A 16,521-nucleotide genomic window follows, 5' to 3' on the forward strand; every position below is an offset into this window, starting at 1 on the left:
CCTGTCCCAGTTAGGACACCCTATAAAATTCTTCTGCAGGAAATAGTCAATAATATTGTAATAGCTATGTATGGTGCCAGGTGGGACTGGCAATATCAGGAGGAGAACCTTGTGAAGAATATGATTGTTTAACAATTCTGCTATACACCTGAGCTTAATAGAAAATATTGAATGTAAACTGAAATTAAAAAAAAAAGACATTCTCCTGCAATTATGGTTGTTTCACAAAGTCCTCTTTAGCCTTGGGGTTATAAATCAAGTATGTAGACTCTGATTTCATGCCAAATCAGAGTCTACATACCAGCTGATCTGGCTAAAAAAAAAACTTTGAGTTTGGTGGAGGCAGCCAGAGAGGCTGCAGAGAGGTGTGTAAACTTCCCCATCCGAAGTGAGGAATTGCATGGAAAGGGCCGCTGCTGCCTGAGGGGTCCTCAGAGAAGGAGGGAATCTGCAGGGATTTGGATGCTCCAGGTCGGGGAGGCAGGGGACATGGGTTGTGTGTTCAGGGGAGCAGGGAGCTGCCTGCAGGGGAGGATGTGGAGAAGAGCTGGATGGCAGGACAGGTTCCAGCCTGGACAGGAGGCACACTGGGGAAGACCCAGGGGAAGGGCGCTGTAATGCAGCAAAGGGCTGGGACTGGACACTTGTGCTGGACCCAGGGCAGAGTCAACTCTCAAGGAGCTGGGTGGGGGTAGGGGGGGAGCACGAGGACCCTGGGTAAATGAATCACAGACAATCCCTGCATTGTGCTTCATTCTCATTGTCACCTTCATACTTTTTGTTGTTAATTCTCACCCAAGGATATTTTTTCCATTTTCAGAGAGAGTGGAGGGGGAGGAGAGAGAGAGAGAGAGAGAGAGAGAGAGAGAGAGAGAGAGAGAGAGAGAGAGAGAGAGAGATGAGACGATGTGAGAGAGACACATGGATTGGTTGCCTCCCACACACACCTGGCTGGGGCCGGGGATTGAACCCTCAACCCAGGTAAGAGCCCTTGACCAGGAATTGACAGGCTGATGCTCTATCCACTGAGAAACACCCTCCAGGGTATACCTTCATTCTTTAGTCTTGCTCTTAGTACTTTAGCCATAAGTTTCATCTTTTAATTGCCTGAGAAACATTGTGGAGTAGGGAGCAGAGAAATAAATTGATACCCCAAGTCCACCTTAGGCTGGGAGTAGTGGAGCATTGCAGGCTCTGGAAGTATCAGACTAGGTCTTTCTTTTCAGGCTTGTCTCTTAGGATCAATGTGAACTCATGAAAACTGCAAATCTATATGAGCCTCAGGTTCTTTATCTGAAATAGGTTGGCCGCATGTTTACCTTTCCCCCTGACTCATGTTTACCTTGTCAACTGTAATATAATTAATTTATGTAAGGCACCTGGTCCAGTGACTGGTATGTATTGAGCTCTTGATAATTAGCAATTATTAGTATTATAATTCTGACCTCAAACACCACCATTCTCACATCTTGGAATTTTTAATTATATTTTAATCCTGAAGATATCAGGCAACATACAGCCCCATAGGACATCCATACCAACACAGCCCAAATGCTTCTTATCGAGTAAATTAATTAAGTAACTTGCTAAGGAACATTTTAGAGTAGTTTATAAGCAATTAAGAAAAACTTCCCAGTGGATATGTACAAGGCTTCTGTAAAATGAGTCAAGCACTAACTGGTTCGCTCTCATCAAAGCATTTATCACTCACTTTCAGTTTGCCAATTTATACCCAAGATAACCTAATTTAAACACTCTATACACAGTGAGCTTATTTTCCAGCCAGCAGGGTGGCTTCTGAGCATCACATGCTAAAGCAGTATCACCATTGCTTCTCTAAGGTTCTGTGGAGATGTATATATACTGCCATCTGCACTGGGATAAAAGCACAAGGCACATCCCATTCCTGCCTCAGATGGAAATTTCTCACTGGTTAATTTAGGTCTTTTACCATTAAGCAGTTAACCATTGCAGTCCTTAGTCTCTCCACTCTGGACTCACTTTCGGAGGGACTGGCCATTATCTACCTATTCCTCAGCCTCTTCATCTGATCCACTACCCAGCTGAACATAATTTATTTTAAGTTTAATTTTATCATTATTATTTTTTAATTACAATTTTTAATGTAAAAGTGACTCACACCAAAAAAATTGCCCAAGGCCCTAAACTCCCTTGCCTCAGGACATTTACATGTGACTGTTCACATCTAGATCCTCTCATGCCCTCTCTCCTCCTCTGGACTTGTCCTTAGGTCTTAGGGTCTATCTCACCATCTTCCTGACATGACAGTTGTTCCTAGATGCTAACATAGCTTGGGCACGGTAGGTCTTGTTGATACTGACATACCCAGAAGTAGCAAGAAGCCTACCATAAAGAAGATGCTCAAGGAATGTGAGAAATAAATGACACAGTGTGCAAGAGATCTAATTTATTATGATGAAATTAAGTCAACATTCTTGAATAATCTAAGCACATCCAAAAATATCTCTCCTCATATTACAGACTAAAAGTGGTAAGAGAATGCAAAAACTTATATTTTAATTTATTTTGGTGCTTCTTTATCCCAACTATTTTAATGCTGAGTTCTTTCACATTTCCAAGAACATGCCCAGTCAATACACTACTGTTATCTTGTTTCAAATAACTAAACAGAAAATTTCCACATTTGTTCTTAAAATAGCACAACTATTTTTTGCAATTTTCAAATATAAATTTATTAGGCTAAATTATTAAATGTCTGAACTACTGAGAAAACTCAAAATTGTAATATCTGTTCCCAAATGAGAAATCGACTTAATATTTTTTCCATTTTCTTAAAATTTATTTTCAATTACAGTTGACATGCTAAAATAGTAAACCTCATTCTCTTAAAACTTATAAACATCAATAAATGTGTGACTTAGATCAGTCATTAACTCAGCTTCAGAGTTAGTTAAACTTTCTATTAAGAGGCGCAACATTTAGACAAATATGCAAATTATTACATGGAACAGGAAACATAAACATGTCATAAACTCTTGTCTCTAAACTGACCCCAACCTTCCACTAAAGATAACATTAGCTATTCTCCTCAAACACATGGTAAATAATCTTCCTCAGCATTTACTTGGGGGAGGAAAGGCTGCTGGCAATGGCCTTGGAGCGTGCACTGGCCATGGCAGCAATTCGAGCCCTGGCTGTAGATCTGGCTTGGGCTCTCTCTTTCTCATCTCTCAAAGCCTCTTCATAATAGCGTGGGAAGGCACTGGGGGTAGTATGATTAACCTTGGCCACAAACTCTAGGACTTTCATCTTGGTGGTTTCACAGTGGGCTCTTGGACCCCACAGGAACTCGTAGCATGGAGGATCACAGTCAGGCACCTGGCGGTACACAAGGTAATCATCTTTCACCAAATCTTCTGTGACGAGCTTCTTGGGATCCCCAAAGATGAAGTGCTTCCTCCCATCATGTAACCCCATCATATTCAGCACTTTCCAGACTTCCTCTTCAGTGGCGCGGTTGCCTTTCATGAAGATCACGCCCAAGATTGTCATCAGCACACCTGTCTTGGGGACACCTCTCTGTTCTTTCGCATCACAGCTTAGTTCCAGTTTGTTGATGAGGACATACGTATTTCTGTTGGGATCCATTTCCTTCACATCAAGGCCAAATACCAGCTCCAAGTGCTCCGAAGCTCTCTTGAAGATCTCATGGAAGTTATGCTTGTAAACCTGGATTACATTTCTTAGCATATCTACCTTGGTAATGGGCTCCTTTCTTTGATATTTGTACAGCAGGTAGTGCACCAACACAACCACCTTTTCATCCAAAGGGCCTCTGTACCAATATTCAGCGATATCATTGGCATGTAAGGCATTTAGCGCTTCCTCCAATTGATTGTTAGCATCTTCAGGAACTCTTGTGCTTGAAGCAGCCTCAGCACTAGAAGTGGTGGAGTGGACTTCCCCAAGCACTTGAGGATCGCTGGGTGTTCCACTGGCAGGTGAACTCTGAGAATCATCTTTGACACCAGGAGATGGGAGAGAAGGGGATTCTTCTTCCTCTGATACAGTGGCCTGAGCACCCACTGGATCCTTACTCTCTTCTCGGGCCTGGCGGCGTTTCTCACGAGCACGAAGCTTACTCTTCTGTCCCCGAGGCATGATGACTCTAGTCAGCGACAGAAAGCAAGAATGTGGGAAAGAAGATGACCTGGATGAAAGAAGATGAAATGGTGTGATACCCTTAGCAAAGAGATACCACCGGAAATTTTATTGACAACTATCTCTGCAGGTTAACTTGAGGGCACTGCTCTTGGAATCTGAGAGACTCCTCTTCTCTGAGCTGCCTTTCCTGGCAGGACTCTGTAAGGGTAACTGGAGTTTGCCTTAGGCTGCAACTTTCCAGCCCTACCTACATCTTAATGGAGCTGATACAAGGTCTGACAAGCCCAGACTCTGTGTAGCCTCTCCTATTCTTGAGAAGCAGGTGTTTTTAGTTCACAGTCAGGGCCATTACCTCCACTTCTGGCAGGATCTGTGGTGCTCTGTCAATTAAATTGCTTTGATGCTGACCCCTCTTTCCAAAACCCTTACTTCCCTGATACTGAGGTTAAAGAACTGAGGAGAAACCTCTTCTGGGCACACCTGTCTAGGGATACCCTGGGATGACAGTAATCACAGAGCTCTGTGTGACCCTCTCTGTTCTGGATTAATTAGACTCCTCACTCAGAGTATTCACCTTGGTTTTTTTGCAAGGCCTTGGACTGCTCCCTCAGCTGATCTTAGACATATCCTTTTGGAGCAAGGTTACCATATTCCTGAAAGTCCAGAGGAGGAGTTTAGGAATGTCTCAGTTTTACGTATCTTCCGTGGGAACCCCACCAGGGATGATATCACATATAGGGCTATATGAAATACCTTCTGTTCTTTGATGAGTGCTTCCCCAAATCCTTAGGTTGCTTATGTGGCTCCTTCCCTTGGTTGCCTGGTATCCTTCCTTCTCCAAGTTTGAGGCTTAGAGCAATCAGATCAAGGCTCTCATGCACCTGATATTCTGGAATATCGGGGTGGGGAGAGGAGATGTCAGAATGATATATCTCCCCAGGTCTAAACACAGAGGAAGGGCCTGATACTATATACTCTCCTCAGTCCTCACTTTAACATCTAGAAGGGCCTTAGTAACCTTTTAATTGGATCCTTGTCTCCCTGTGATTACTGAGGATAAAGTCAGGGGCATCTTACCCTGGAAGCCCTGCTTGAGGGGACACCAGGGATTATACTAGTGGTTCTGCTCTGTGGAGTTCTATTGCCCTAAAAGAGGAATTCACTTCAGTCCTTGCTCAAGGTACTGAACTGAATTCAAAGTTACCCCTAGGATTCTTCCCTCTGCTAACCTGAATTGTCTAGCCTTAGACCAGGCATTTATGCACCCATCTCCCCCACATACCCATCCCCACCAAAAGATGAAGTGAGAGCCATATGGGTCTTATTGACATGGCAGGAGTCTCCCAAGGCTGATATCAAGATCCTGACAGGAGAGAAACAGCAGTTTGGGTCCTGCTGCAGATATCATTCTAGACTGCTTAGTAAGGCAAACGCCAGTGGAACACAAAGCTCCTGCAGCTGACACCTGTAAAACCAGATCCACGTGAGAAGGGAGAACAGCTCAGAACGGGGTAAATCAATGTATGAGACTCAAGACAGACCAAGCCTCCCTGGTTGGGGCTAAGAAGTTCCTGACCACTGTTCTATGAAGAGATTCAACCTCTCAGACTTCAATCAGGTTTCCCAGGGCCAAATAGCGGCAGTTACTCACATTCAACTGCACTAGAGAAGCTCTCAGGAGGCCCAAGATATACACACCGAAGGACAAATTTCAACAACATCTGAGCAAAATCCAATGAGCCCACAAATAACAGACTCAGAACACTTTTATAACAGCTGGCGCTACGACACCTGGGTTGAACCTCACTAGCAGCAAGTCGGAGGGTAGATCCCTCCCACAAATGGGGCATCAACAATCAAGTCCAATTACAACAGGAGAGCCCAAGCAACACACTCAAGTGGCATTCAAAAAGTGAACAAAGAAACTACACCACCAGATCCCTCAGGATACTTTCTACATAAGACCATCCCATGAAGACTGAAAGGCATAGCAGTTTTAACTAATATCTAGAAGCAAATACAAAGAGATAGCTAAAACAGGGAAACAGAAATGATCCCTAAATGAGAGAGAGAGAGAAAGGAATCTCCAGAAAAAGAACTAAATGAGATGGATGCAAGCAATCTATTAGATATAGAGTTCAAAGCAATGATTATAAAGATGTGTAAGGAACTTGGGAAATAGAGGCCATGAACAAGAACCAGACATAAATGAAAAGTGATAGGTCTGACATCAAGAACACATTGGAAAGGATTAAAAGAAGACTGGATGAAACAGGAGATTGAATCAGCAATTTGGAAGACAAGGTAGAAATAAATACCCAATTACAGTAGAAAATAGAAAAAAGAATTATAAGCAGGAAGATAGCTTATGGGAGCTCTGGGACAATATGAAATGTAACAATGTCTGCATTATGGGAATACCAGACTGGGAAGAGGATGAGCAAGGAACAGAGAACCTGTTTAAAGGAAGAATGACAGAAAGCTTCCACAATCTGGTGAAGGAAAATGTCACAAAAGTTCAGGAGGCACAGAGAGTCCCAAGCAAGATGAACACAAAGAGACCCAAACCTAGACACATCATAATTAAAATGGCAAATGTTAAAGACAAAGAAAGAATCTTAAAGGTAAAGAGAGGGACAGAAAATTACCTACAAATGAGTTCTCATTAAAATGTCAATTGACTTCTCAATAGAAACAATCCAGGCCAGAAGGGAATGGCATGAAGTACTCAATGTAATAAAATGCAAGGATCTAAATTCAAGACTACTGGATCCAGCCAGAATATCACTTAAAATTTAAAGGTAAAATAAAAACTTTGCAGACAAAAAAAAAAAAAAAGATTTAAAGGAGAATATTATCACCAAAACAACAAAGCAAGGAAAGTTAAAGGGGCTGCTTTAAGAAGAAGAAAAGAAGGGGGAGAGAATCATAGGCATAAAGAAAATAAAAATGGCAATAAATAAATACCTATCAATAACCTTAAATGGAAATTAATTAAAAGATATAGGGTGATTGAATAAATAAGAAAACATAACCCATTTACACTGAATGGTCAGATTATTATGATCTCTGAACACATAATAATCTGGCCACTCAGTGTATAGCCTATATAATAAATGGCTAATATGCAAACTGTCCCTTCGACCAGGAGTTCAACCAGCAGGCAGGCCGGCCAACTGCCCATGTCCCCTAACCCTGGCCAGGCTGTCCAGACTCCACCCATGCACAAATTCATGCACTGGGCCCCATACACACACACACACACACACACACACACACACACACACACACACATATATATATATATGCACACACATGCACACGCACACACACACACACACTGTGAGTGGTCAAATTATTATGCATTCAGAGATCATAATAATCTGGACACTCAGTATATATGCTGTCTGCAAGAGACAAACCTTAGAACAAAAGAGACACACAGACTGAGAGTGAAGGGATGGAAAAATATATTCCATGCAAATATTAGGGAGAAAAAAGTTGGGATATCAATACTCATATCAGACAAAATTAACTTCAAAACAAAGGCTACAAGTGACAAAGAAGGCCACTTCATAATACTAAAGGAAATGATTCAACAAGAAAATATAACCCTTAGAAACATATATGCACCCAATACATATATGCACCCGAGTACATAAAAAACTCTTGATGGACTTTATGAAAGAGATTGGCAGCAATACAGTCATAGTAAAGGTCTATAACACCCCACTGACATCACGAGATAGAACTTTCAGATAAAAAACTAACAATGAAACAGAGACCTTAAATGACACACTAGATTAGATGGATCTAACCAATATTTACAGAACATTTCACCCCAAAGCAACAGAGTATACTTCTTCTCCAGTGCACATGGAAAATTCTCAAAGATAGACCACATGTTAGGGCACAAAACAAGTCTACACAGATTCAAGAAGATTTATATAATACCGAGCATCTTCTCAGTTCAAAATTGCATGAAGTTAGAAATCAACTACAATTAAAAAAACTCAAAACCCCTCAAATACCTGAAGGCTAAATAGCATGTTATCAGACAATGAATTGATCATCAATGAGATCAAACAGGAAATTAAAAGCTTCCTGGAAACAAATGAAAATGAACACTCAAAACCTATGGGACATGGTAAAAGCAATCCTGAGAGGAAAGTTCATAACACTACAGACCTACCTCAAGAAGAAAAAAAAAAGACTAATAAACTAAATAAATAAAATAAACGAATAAAAAAGTACAAAAAAAAAAAATAAATCCAAGAGCTGCTTCTTTCAATAGATAAACAAGATTGATGAACCTCTAGCCAGACATCAAGAAACAAAGAGAGAGGACCCAAATAAATAAAATCAGAAATGAAAGAAGTGATATAACAACAGACACCATAAAAATACAAAGGATTGTAAGCAAATACTATGAAGAACTATATGCCAACAAACTGGAAAACCTGAATGAAGTAGACAAATTCTTAGAAACATACAATCTTTCAAAATTCAATCAGGAAGAAACAGAAAACCTGACTAGGCCAATGACAGCTGATGAAATTGAAGCAGTAAGTAATCAAAAAACTTCCAGCAAACAAAAGTCCTGGACTGGATGGGTTTGCAGGTGAGTTTTACCAAACATTCGAAGAGGAACTAATACCTATCCTCCTCAAGCTATTCCAAGCTCTTTTTCTGAAGTCCAGCATTACCCCAATTCCAAGACCAGATAAAAATACTATAAAGAAAGAAAATTACAGGCCCATATCCTTGATGAACACAGATGCTAAAATCCTCAACAAAATATTAGCTAATCAGATCAAGCAATATATTAAAAAGATCATACACCATGATCAAGAGGGATTTATTCTGAGGATGCAAGGCTGCTACAATATTTGAAAATCAATAAATGTGATACATCACATAAACAAATTGAAATTAAAAAAAAATGATCATATCTATAGATGCAAAAAAGCATTAGAAAAAATACAGCGCTTTTTTGTTTAAAAAAATCTCAGTAAAGTGATAATAGAAATATCTTACCTCAACATAATAAACTCACAGCCAACATAATACTCAATGAGCAGAAACTAAAAGCATTTCCCTTAAGAACAGGAAAAAGACAAGGATGTCCACTTTTAACATGTTTACTCAACATAATACTGTAAGTCCTAGCTACAACAATCAGACAAGAAGAGATAAAAGGCATTAAAATTGGAAAATGGGAAGTAAAAGTCTCATTATTCTTAGATGACATTATATTAAATATAGAAAACCCTAAAGACTCTACCAGGAAACCACTAGACTTAATAATAAATGAATTTGTCCAGGTAGCAGGACACAAAATTAACATCCACAAATCCATGGCATTTTTATACACCAATAATGAACTCTCTGAAAGAGAAATGAAAAAAGTAATCCCATTTACCATTGGAACAACAACAAAAGATTCTTAGAAATAAACTTAACCAAGGAGGTAAAAGGCCTGTACTTGCAAAACTATAGGACACTGAAAATAGAATAGAGGAAGATATAAACAAATGAAAGCATATATCATGTTCATGGATTGGAAGAATCAAGGTCATTAAAATGTCCATACTACCAAAAGCAATCTACAGATTAAATGCAATCCTTATTAAAATACCAATGACATACTTCACAGAACTAGAACAAATATTTAAAAAAATTATATAGAACCATAAAATACCCCTAATAGTGACAGTAATCTTAAGAAGAACAAAATAGGAGGGATCACAATACCAGATATTATTGATATACTATACTATAAAGCCATTATAACTAAAACAGCCTGAAACTGGCAAAAGAACAGGCATATAGACCAATGGATCAGAACAGAGACCCCAGAAATTGATCTACACCATTACAGTCAATTAATATTTGACAAAGGAGGCAAGAAGATATAATGGAGTAAAGATAGTCTCTTCTTCAACAAATGGTGCTGGGAAAACTGTACAGACACATCCAAAAAGATGAAACTAGACCACCAACTAAACCATACACAAAAATAAACTCAGGGTAGATAAAAGATTTAAATGTAAGGCATCCTATATAATAAAAGCTTAATATGCAAATTGTCCCCTCGACCTGGAGTTTGACCAGGGGGTGGGGCTAGTGGCAGTGGTGGTGGTAGTGGTGGTGGCAGTGTTGGGCAAGGGCCAGGGAAAGGGAGGCACCCTCAACCGGCAGCAGCTAAGGACTCTACCCATGCACAAATTTCATGCATTGGGCTTCTCGTGAAACTATAAAAATCTTAAGAGAAGAACACAGGCAGTAAAATTTCAGATAAATCATTCACCAATATACTTATGGATACATCTCCTAGAGCCATGGTCAGCAAACTGCAGCTCGGTGAGCCACATGTGGTTCTTTGGCCCCTTGAGTGTGGCTTTTCCACAAAATACCACGGCCTGGGCGAGTCTATTTTGAAGAAGTGGCATTAGAAGAAGTTTAAGTTTAAAAATTTTGGCTCTCAAAAGAAATTTCAGTTGTTGCACTGTTGATATTTGGCTCTGCTGACTAATGAGTTTGCTTACCACTGTTCTAGAGCAAAGGAAACTAAAGAGAAAGAAATGGGACTACATAAAAATATAAAGCTCTGCACAGCAAAGGAAATCACCATAAAAATGAAAAGGAACCCACTGCATGAGAGAACATATTTGCCAATGAGACATCTGATAAAGGGTTAATATCCAAAATCTATAAAGTACTCATAGAACTTAACAAAAGGAAGACAAGCAATCCCATGAAAAAATGGGCAGAAGATCTGAATAGACATTTCTCCAAAGAGGACATACAAACTGCCAAAAGACACATGAAAATTCTCAAAGTCACTAATCATCAAAGGAATGCAAATTAAAACCACAATGAGGTTATCACCTCACACCTGTCACAATGACTATCATAAAAAAATCAACAAACAACAAACTCTGGGGAGAATATGGAGAAAAATGAACACTAATTCAATGCTGGTGGGGAATGCAGATTGGTGCAACCACTATGGAAAATAGTATGGAGTTTTCACAAAAAAAATGGAACTTCCATTTGACCCAGTGCTCCCACTTCTGGTAATATATCCTAACCCCCCCCCCCCAAATCAAAAATAATATATGCACCTCTATGCTCATAGCAGCCTTATTTACAATAGCTAAGATTTGGAAACAGTTTAAGTGCCCATCAGTAGATGAATTATTAATAAAAAGCAGGGGGACATTTACGCTATGAAATACTACACAGCTATAAAAAATGATCTCTTACCCTTTGGGACTTACTTCACACATGGACCTGGAAAATATGTTCAGTGAAATAAGCAAAACAGAGAAAGACAAATATCACATGATCTCACTTATTTGTGGAATCTAATGAAAAAAAATGAATTGACTAACAAAATAAGACAGGAAGCAGGGAGACATAGAACAGACTGACATATCTCCATGCAGGGTTGGTGGGATGAAAAGAGATAAACCAAATAATTTATATACTTATAGGCATAGCCCATGGGTATGGAAAATATGATAGTGAAGTGCTAGGGTGAGTGGGTAGGGGCTGGTAGGACCGGGAGTGAGGGGAGAAATGGGAGATATCTCTAATACTATCAACAATAAAAAAATATATTTCAAAAAAGAATTAGGGGATAGATCGAGATTCCAGCTACTGAAGGTTTGGAGAGCTACCCAGTGAAATGAGAAAGCCAACAGGAAAACTGAGCAATACTGAAAAGCAATCAAGTGTAGAAAGCATAATTGTGTCATGGGATCAACCCAGATTTATTCACTTGACAAACATTATTAACAATTTCTATTATCAACCAGCATCCTGGACATAGTGTTACTCATGGAAATAGGGTCCGTACATGGAGGGGCAAGAAAAACATTTCTAAGTACCTATGTATAGTAGGATAAGGTGTAAGATTTTAGACAAAAAGTGGTAAGATTTAAAAAAAAAAATCTGACAGGAGACTCTGATAAAAATCCTCTTTGTCCCCGGGAGCAACCAGCTGGGGAAGTTGGGTGAACTACTTTCAGTCACCCATACCTGGGTCTCCCAGGGTTACAGCAGAGGCCTGGCTTTGGGGAGATTATTCTGCTATGGGCAGCCTGGCTCGAGGCAGAAACCCTCACTTCCTGGAGCCACCAGCCAGGGAAGTCAGAGGTGCCATTTTAAGCCACCCCTGCCTCGAGTCTCTCAGGGCTGATGGCGGGGGTGGGCTCCCTGGAGCTTCCTCTTAAGTGGGGGAGAGGAATATGGCTGCCATATTCCCATAGGGTCCTTCGTGGACTCCCAAATGAGGCTGAGCTGTAATCCATTTTGCAAACCTGAGGCCGAACGTTGACCTCTCTGAGATTCCACGGGGAGAATTCTAAAGGCAGTTGATTGTACCTGGAAACGTAGGAGCTGACGGCGGAGAAGGGCTGACGGCGGAGAAGGACTGTGGGGTGTTGCGAGTCGTGAGATAAAGGGTTCCCTCAAAGCTTATACAGTATCTTTACCTTACTGTAGCTGAGACTGGCCTCTCTCTGGTGACTGGATGCAAATGCTTCCTTTCTTAAGGGTGGTCAAACCTACTACAATTGCCAGAGATGTAAGTAAATGCGTCACACATCTGCCTCTTCCTGCCCCCGTCCCCCTTGGGAGCCTAATGCTTTAGTGCCCCGCTGTCTGATTGTGTGGATAACACCTCTGAGTAAAGTCTCCCATGGTTGATGGCAGAAGCGGGGCTCCGAGGGGCTTGCTAAGTACGGGGGAGGGACAGCGCATGGCTGGAGGCAGAAACCCTAACCAAATTGCCTCCTCACCTCTAGGAGGCACCAGCCAGGGAAGTCACAGGTGTCACTTTCAGCCACCCCTGCTTGGAGGCTCTCAGCGCTGATGGCTGGCTCCCTTGTGCTTCCCCTGCAGGGAGGGGGAGGAGCTCTGGCCGCCATATACCCTTAGAGCCCTTCATAGATTCCTACATGGAGCTGAGCTAGACTCCTCTTTGCTGACCTGAGGCCTAACACCTAATTCTCAGATCCCAGAAGGAGAATTATGAAGGCAGTGGACCGGATCACCCCTGCCTGGAAAAGTATAGGGCTCCGCAGGTCTAGCTCTGCAGTACGGGGAGGGGAGTTTCTGCCGCCATTTTCCCATAGAGCCCTTCGAAGATTCCTAAATCGAGCCGAGCTGGAATCATCTTTGCTGAGCTGAGACCTAATACCTAATTCTCAGATCCCAGAGGAGAATGGTGAGGGCAGTGGATCGGATCATCCTTGACTGGAAACAGGGCGCCCGGGGGCATACTCTGGGGTAGGGGGAGGGGAGTTCCTGCCATCATATTCCTAGTCCTTTATAGATTCCTAAATGGAGCTGAGCTGAAATCCTCTTTGCTGAGCTGAGGTCTAACACCTAAGTCTCAGATCCCAGAGGAGAATCGTGAGGGCAGTGGATCGGATCATCCTTGACTGGAAAATTATAGGGCGCTGCAGGGTATCATCTGCGGTAGGGGGAGGGAAGTTACCGCCGCCATTTTCCCATAGGGCCCTTCACAGATTCCGAAGTGGAGCCGAGCTGGAATCCTCTTTGCTGAACTGAGGCCTAACACAGAATTCTCAGATCCCAAAAGTAGAATTGTGAGGGCGGTGGATCGGATCATCCTTGACTGGAAACTTATAGGGCGCCCCAAGGTATCGTCTGCGGTAGGGGGAGGAGAGTTCCCACCGCCATTTTCCCAAGAGTCCTTCGCAGATTCCGAAATGGAGCCGAGCTGGAATCCTCTTTACTGACCTGAGGCCTAATAACCAATTCTCAAATCCCAGAAGGCGAATTGTGAGGGCGGTGGATCGAATAATCCCTGCCTGGAAACTTCCAGGGCTGATGGCCGGGCAGGACTGTGGGGCTTTGTCTCTGCGATAGGAGGTTCCCTCAAACTTTATTCCGTATCCTTACCTTACCGTGGCAGAGAGTGGATTCCTCTCTCTGGTGACTGGATGCAGATACGTCCTTTCTTATGTGTGGTCTAACCTACTACAATCGCCAGAGACGTAAGTAAATGCGTCACAAGTCCGGGTCCTCCTGCCCCGGGTCACGCTAGGAGCGTAATACTCTGGGTGATATCCCTGAGTGGGGTCTCACAGGGCTGATTGCAGGAGCTGGGCTCCGAGCGGCTTATTCTGCTCTGCACGAGGGGCAGGACATGGCCTGAAGCTGAAACCCTGACCAAATGCCCGCCTCACCTCCTTGAGCCACCAGCCAGGGGAGTCAGGGGTGTTGCTTTCAGCCACCCCTGCCTGGAGCCTCTCGGGGCTGATGGCAGGTGCCGGGGTCCCCGGTGCTTCCCTGCTGTGGAGGAGGGGAGCTATGGCTGGCTTATACCCACACGGTCCTTCATAGTCTCCCAAATGGAGCTGGAATCTTTTCTCCTGACTTGATGCCGACCTCCTAGCTCCATGCTATTATCAGAATTTCCAGAAAGAGGATTCTGAGGGCAATGGATCAGGCCATCCTTGCCTGCAACCTTCTAGTGCTGAAGGAAGGGCAGGAGTGTGGGGCCTACTGTCTCTTTGGGATAAGGGATTCCTTCTCACTTTATTCTGTATGCTTACTTTACTTGTGGCAGAGAGTGGATGCCTGCCTTCTCACTGCTGGTCTCACTATAGATGCCAGAGATGGAAGTAAACCACCACAACTCAGCTCCTCCTGCCCTGAGCCATCCTGGGGCACAATGTTGTGGTCTCTCTGTCTGATGGTGTGGGTGGGACCCAAATTTCTCCCTTCAGAGCCAGTTTGTCAGGTGTGTCTGGTTCTTAAATCAAAGGCTCCTTGGGAAATATCACCTCTCTGTAAGCCAAGCATGTCAAACTCAAAGGCCATGTCAAACACAGGCCAAATAAACCAGGTTTAAGTTTATGTGGGCTGCAATAAAACAAAAGCTTGCAATTTTCATAGAAACATGCTGAATTCAGAGTACTGAAATGAGTAATCAACATAAAATAATAGGACATTTTAATGAAAATTAATATTTTTTCTTGAACATTAACTTACCATTCACTGAATAACTGTACAAATAAGCATAATGTAAATAAATTCATTTTTCTTGTTCTCAGAAAGCAAAATATTTCCTGTTGCACACACCAAACAGGTCACTCCAAGACTAATGATGTGGCTGCAAAAATATTTGCAGTATTAGTGTAGAGAAATGGTGCGCCTGCGAGTAAGGCATGTAAGGGAAATGAATGCAACATGATTATAGTAATCAGACATTAGTGAACGTTGTAGTTTGTTATTAATAAGCATGTATAATAGGATATTGTAAGTTACAAAATGTTTATTAAAACATTTCTTATATACTGTAATATTGTCTGGGCTGAAAAAATATTTGTGAGCCTCATATGACCAGCGGGCCATGAGTTGGACATGCTTGCTGCAAGCTCTGGATAGTTTCTCAAATTCAACTCTTGTTTGCAGAGTGCCTCTGCATCCCAGGCATGGCATGAGGTCGAGGAGCTGCAGCACAATCAAAGCAGGCCAGGAAAAGTTCTGAGCTGTTAGAGAAAATGAATAGTGATGATGGGATCTCTAGTCATCTTCACAACTTTTTGAGACTTTTGACAACTTTCTGTTTGAAAAGATCAGTTTTGTACAGGCAAGAGGCCAATCTGCATAACTGAGATCCACATCATTTGATCTTATCTAACATTGCACAGTGCAGTGAAATTAATTTTTACTCTCTTTTATAACAAATATATGTGTGTGCTAATTATTGCATTGTAAGGAAAGGCTCTTGATTTTATTATCGTTGTCTATAACAATTTTGATATCATTGACTATTAGTTGTTAGTCACTTATTTATTTGAATAAACCATGGTCTTTTCCTTTGTATTTTTAAAAATTATTATTGTGATTATGACAAGTAATTTATATATTTTTAAAAATATTCCTAGCCCTAACCGGTTTGGATCAGTGGATAGAGTGTCGGCCTGTGGACTGAAAGGTCTCAGGTTCGATTCTGGTCAAGGGCATGTACCTTGGTTGTGGGCACATCCCTGGAAAGGGGTGTGCAGGAGGCAGCTGATCTATATTTCTCTCTCATAGATATTTCTAACTATTCATCTCTCTTCCTCTCTGTAAAAAAGTCAATAAAATACATTTTTTTAAAAATAGTCCTAGCTTTTACTTATTTTTGTGTTCTTAACCTGCGGCTATGCCTTCTGGTCCAGTTTTCCACAGAATTGGTAGCAAACTGCAATGTCTGCATGTCTCATTCCTTACATTAATGGGAATGCTACTAACATTTCACATCGAAGGTTGCTTGCTATGGATTTTAAAAAATGCAAATTCCCCTCTAATGTTAGTTTGCTAAAAGGAATTATCATGCTTTTGTATTAG

At 41.7% G+C, this 16,521-nt stretch overlaps 1 protein-coding gene across 1 annotated transcript; it reads right to left on the reverse strand.

The window, feature by feature from the left end:
* Positions 1–3,102: 3,102 nt before the first annotated feature.
* On the reverse strand, positions 3,103–4,143 carry LOC118719848 (melanoma-associated antigen B10-like). The gene has a single exon (XM_036439683.1). The coding sequence runs from the start codon at positions 4,141–4,143 to the stop codon at positions 3,103–3,105; it is 1,041 nt and encodes a 346-aa protein (XP_036295576.1).
* Between the last annotated feature and the right edge of the window lie 12,378 nt (positions 4,144–16,521).

The sequence above is a fragment of the Pipistrellus kuhlii genome, unplaced genomic scaffold, assembly GCF_014108245.1.
Source record: "Pipistrellus kuhlii isolate mPipKuh1 unplaced genomic scaffold, mPipKuh1.p scaffold_m20_p_16, whole genome shotgun sequence".
Taxonomy (NCBI): Eukaryota; Metazoa; Chordata; class Mammalia; order Chiroptera; family Vespertilionidae; genus Pipistrellus; species Pipistrellus kuhlii.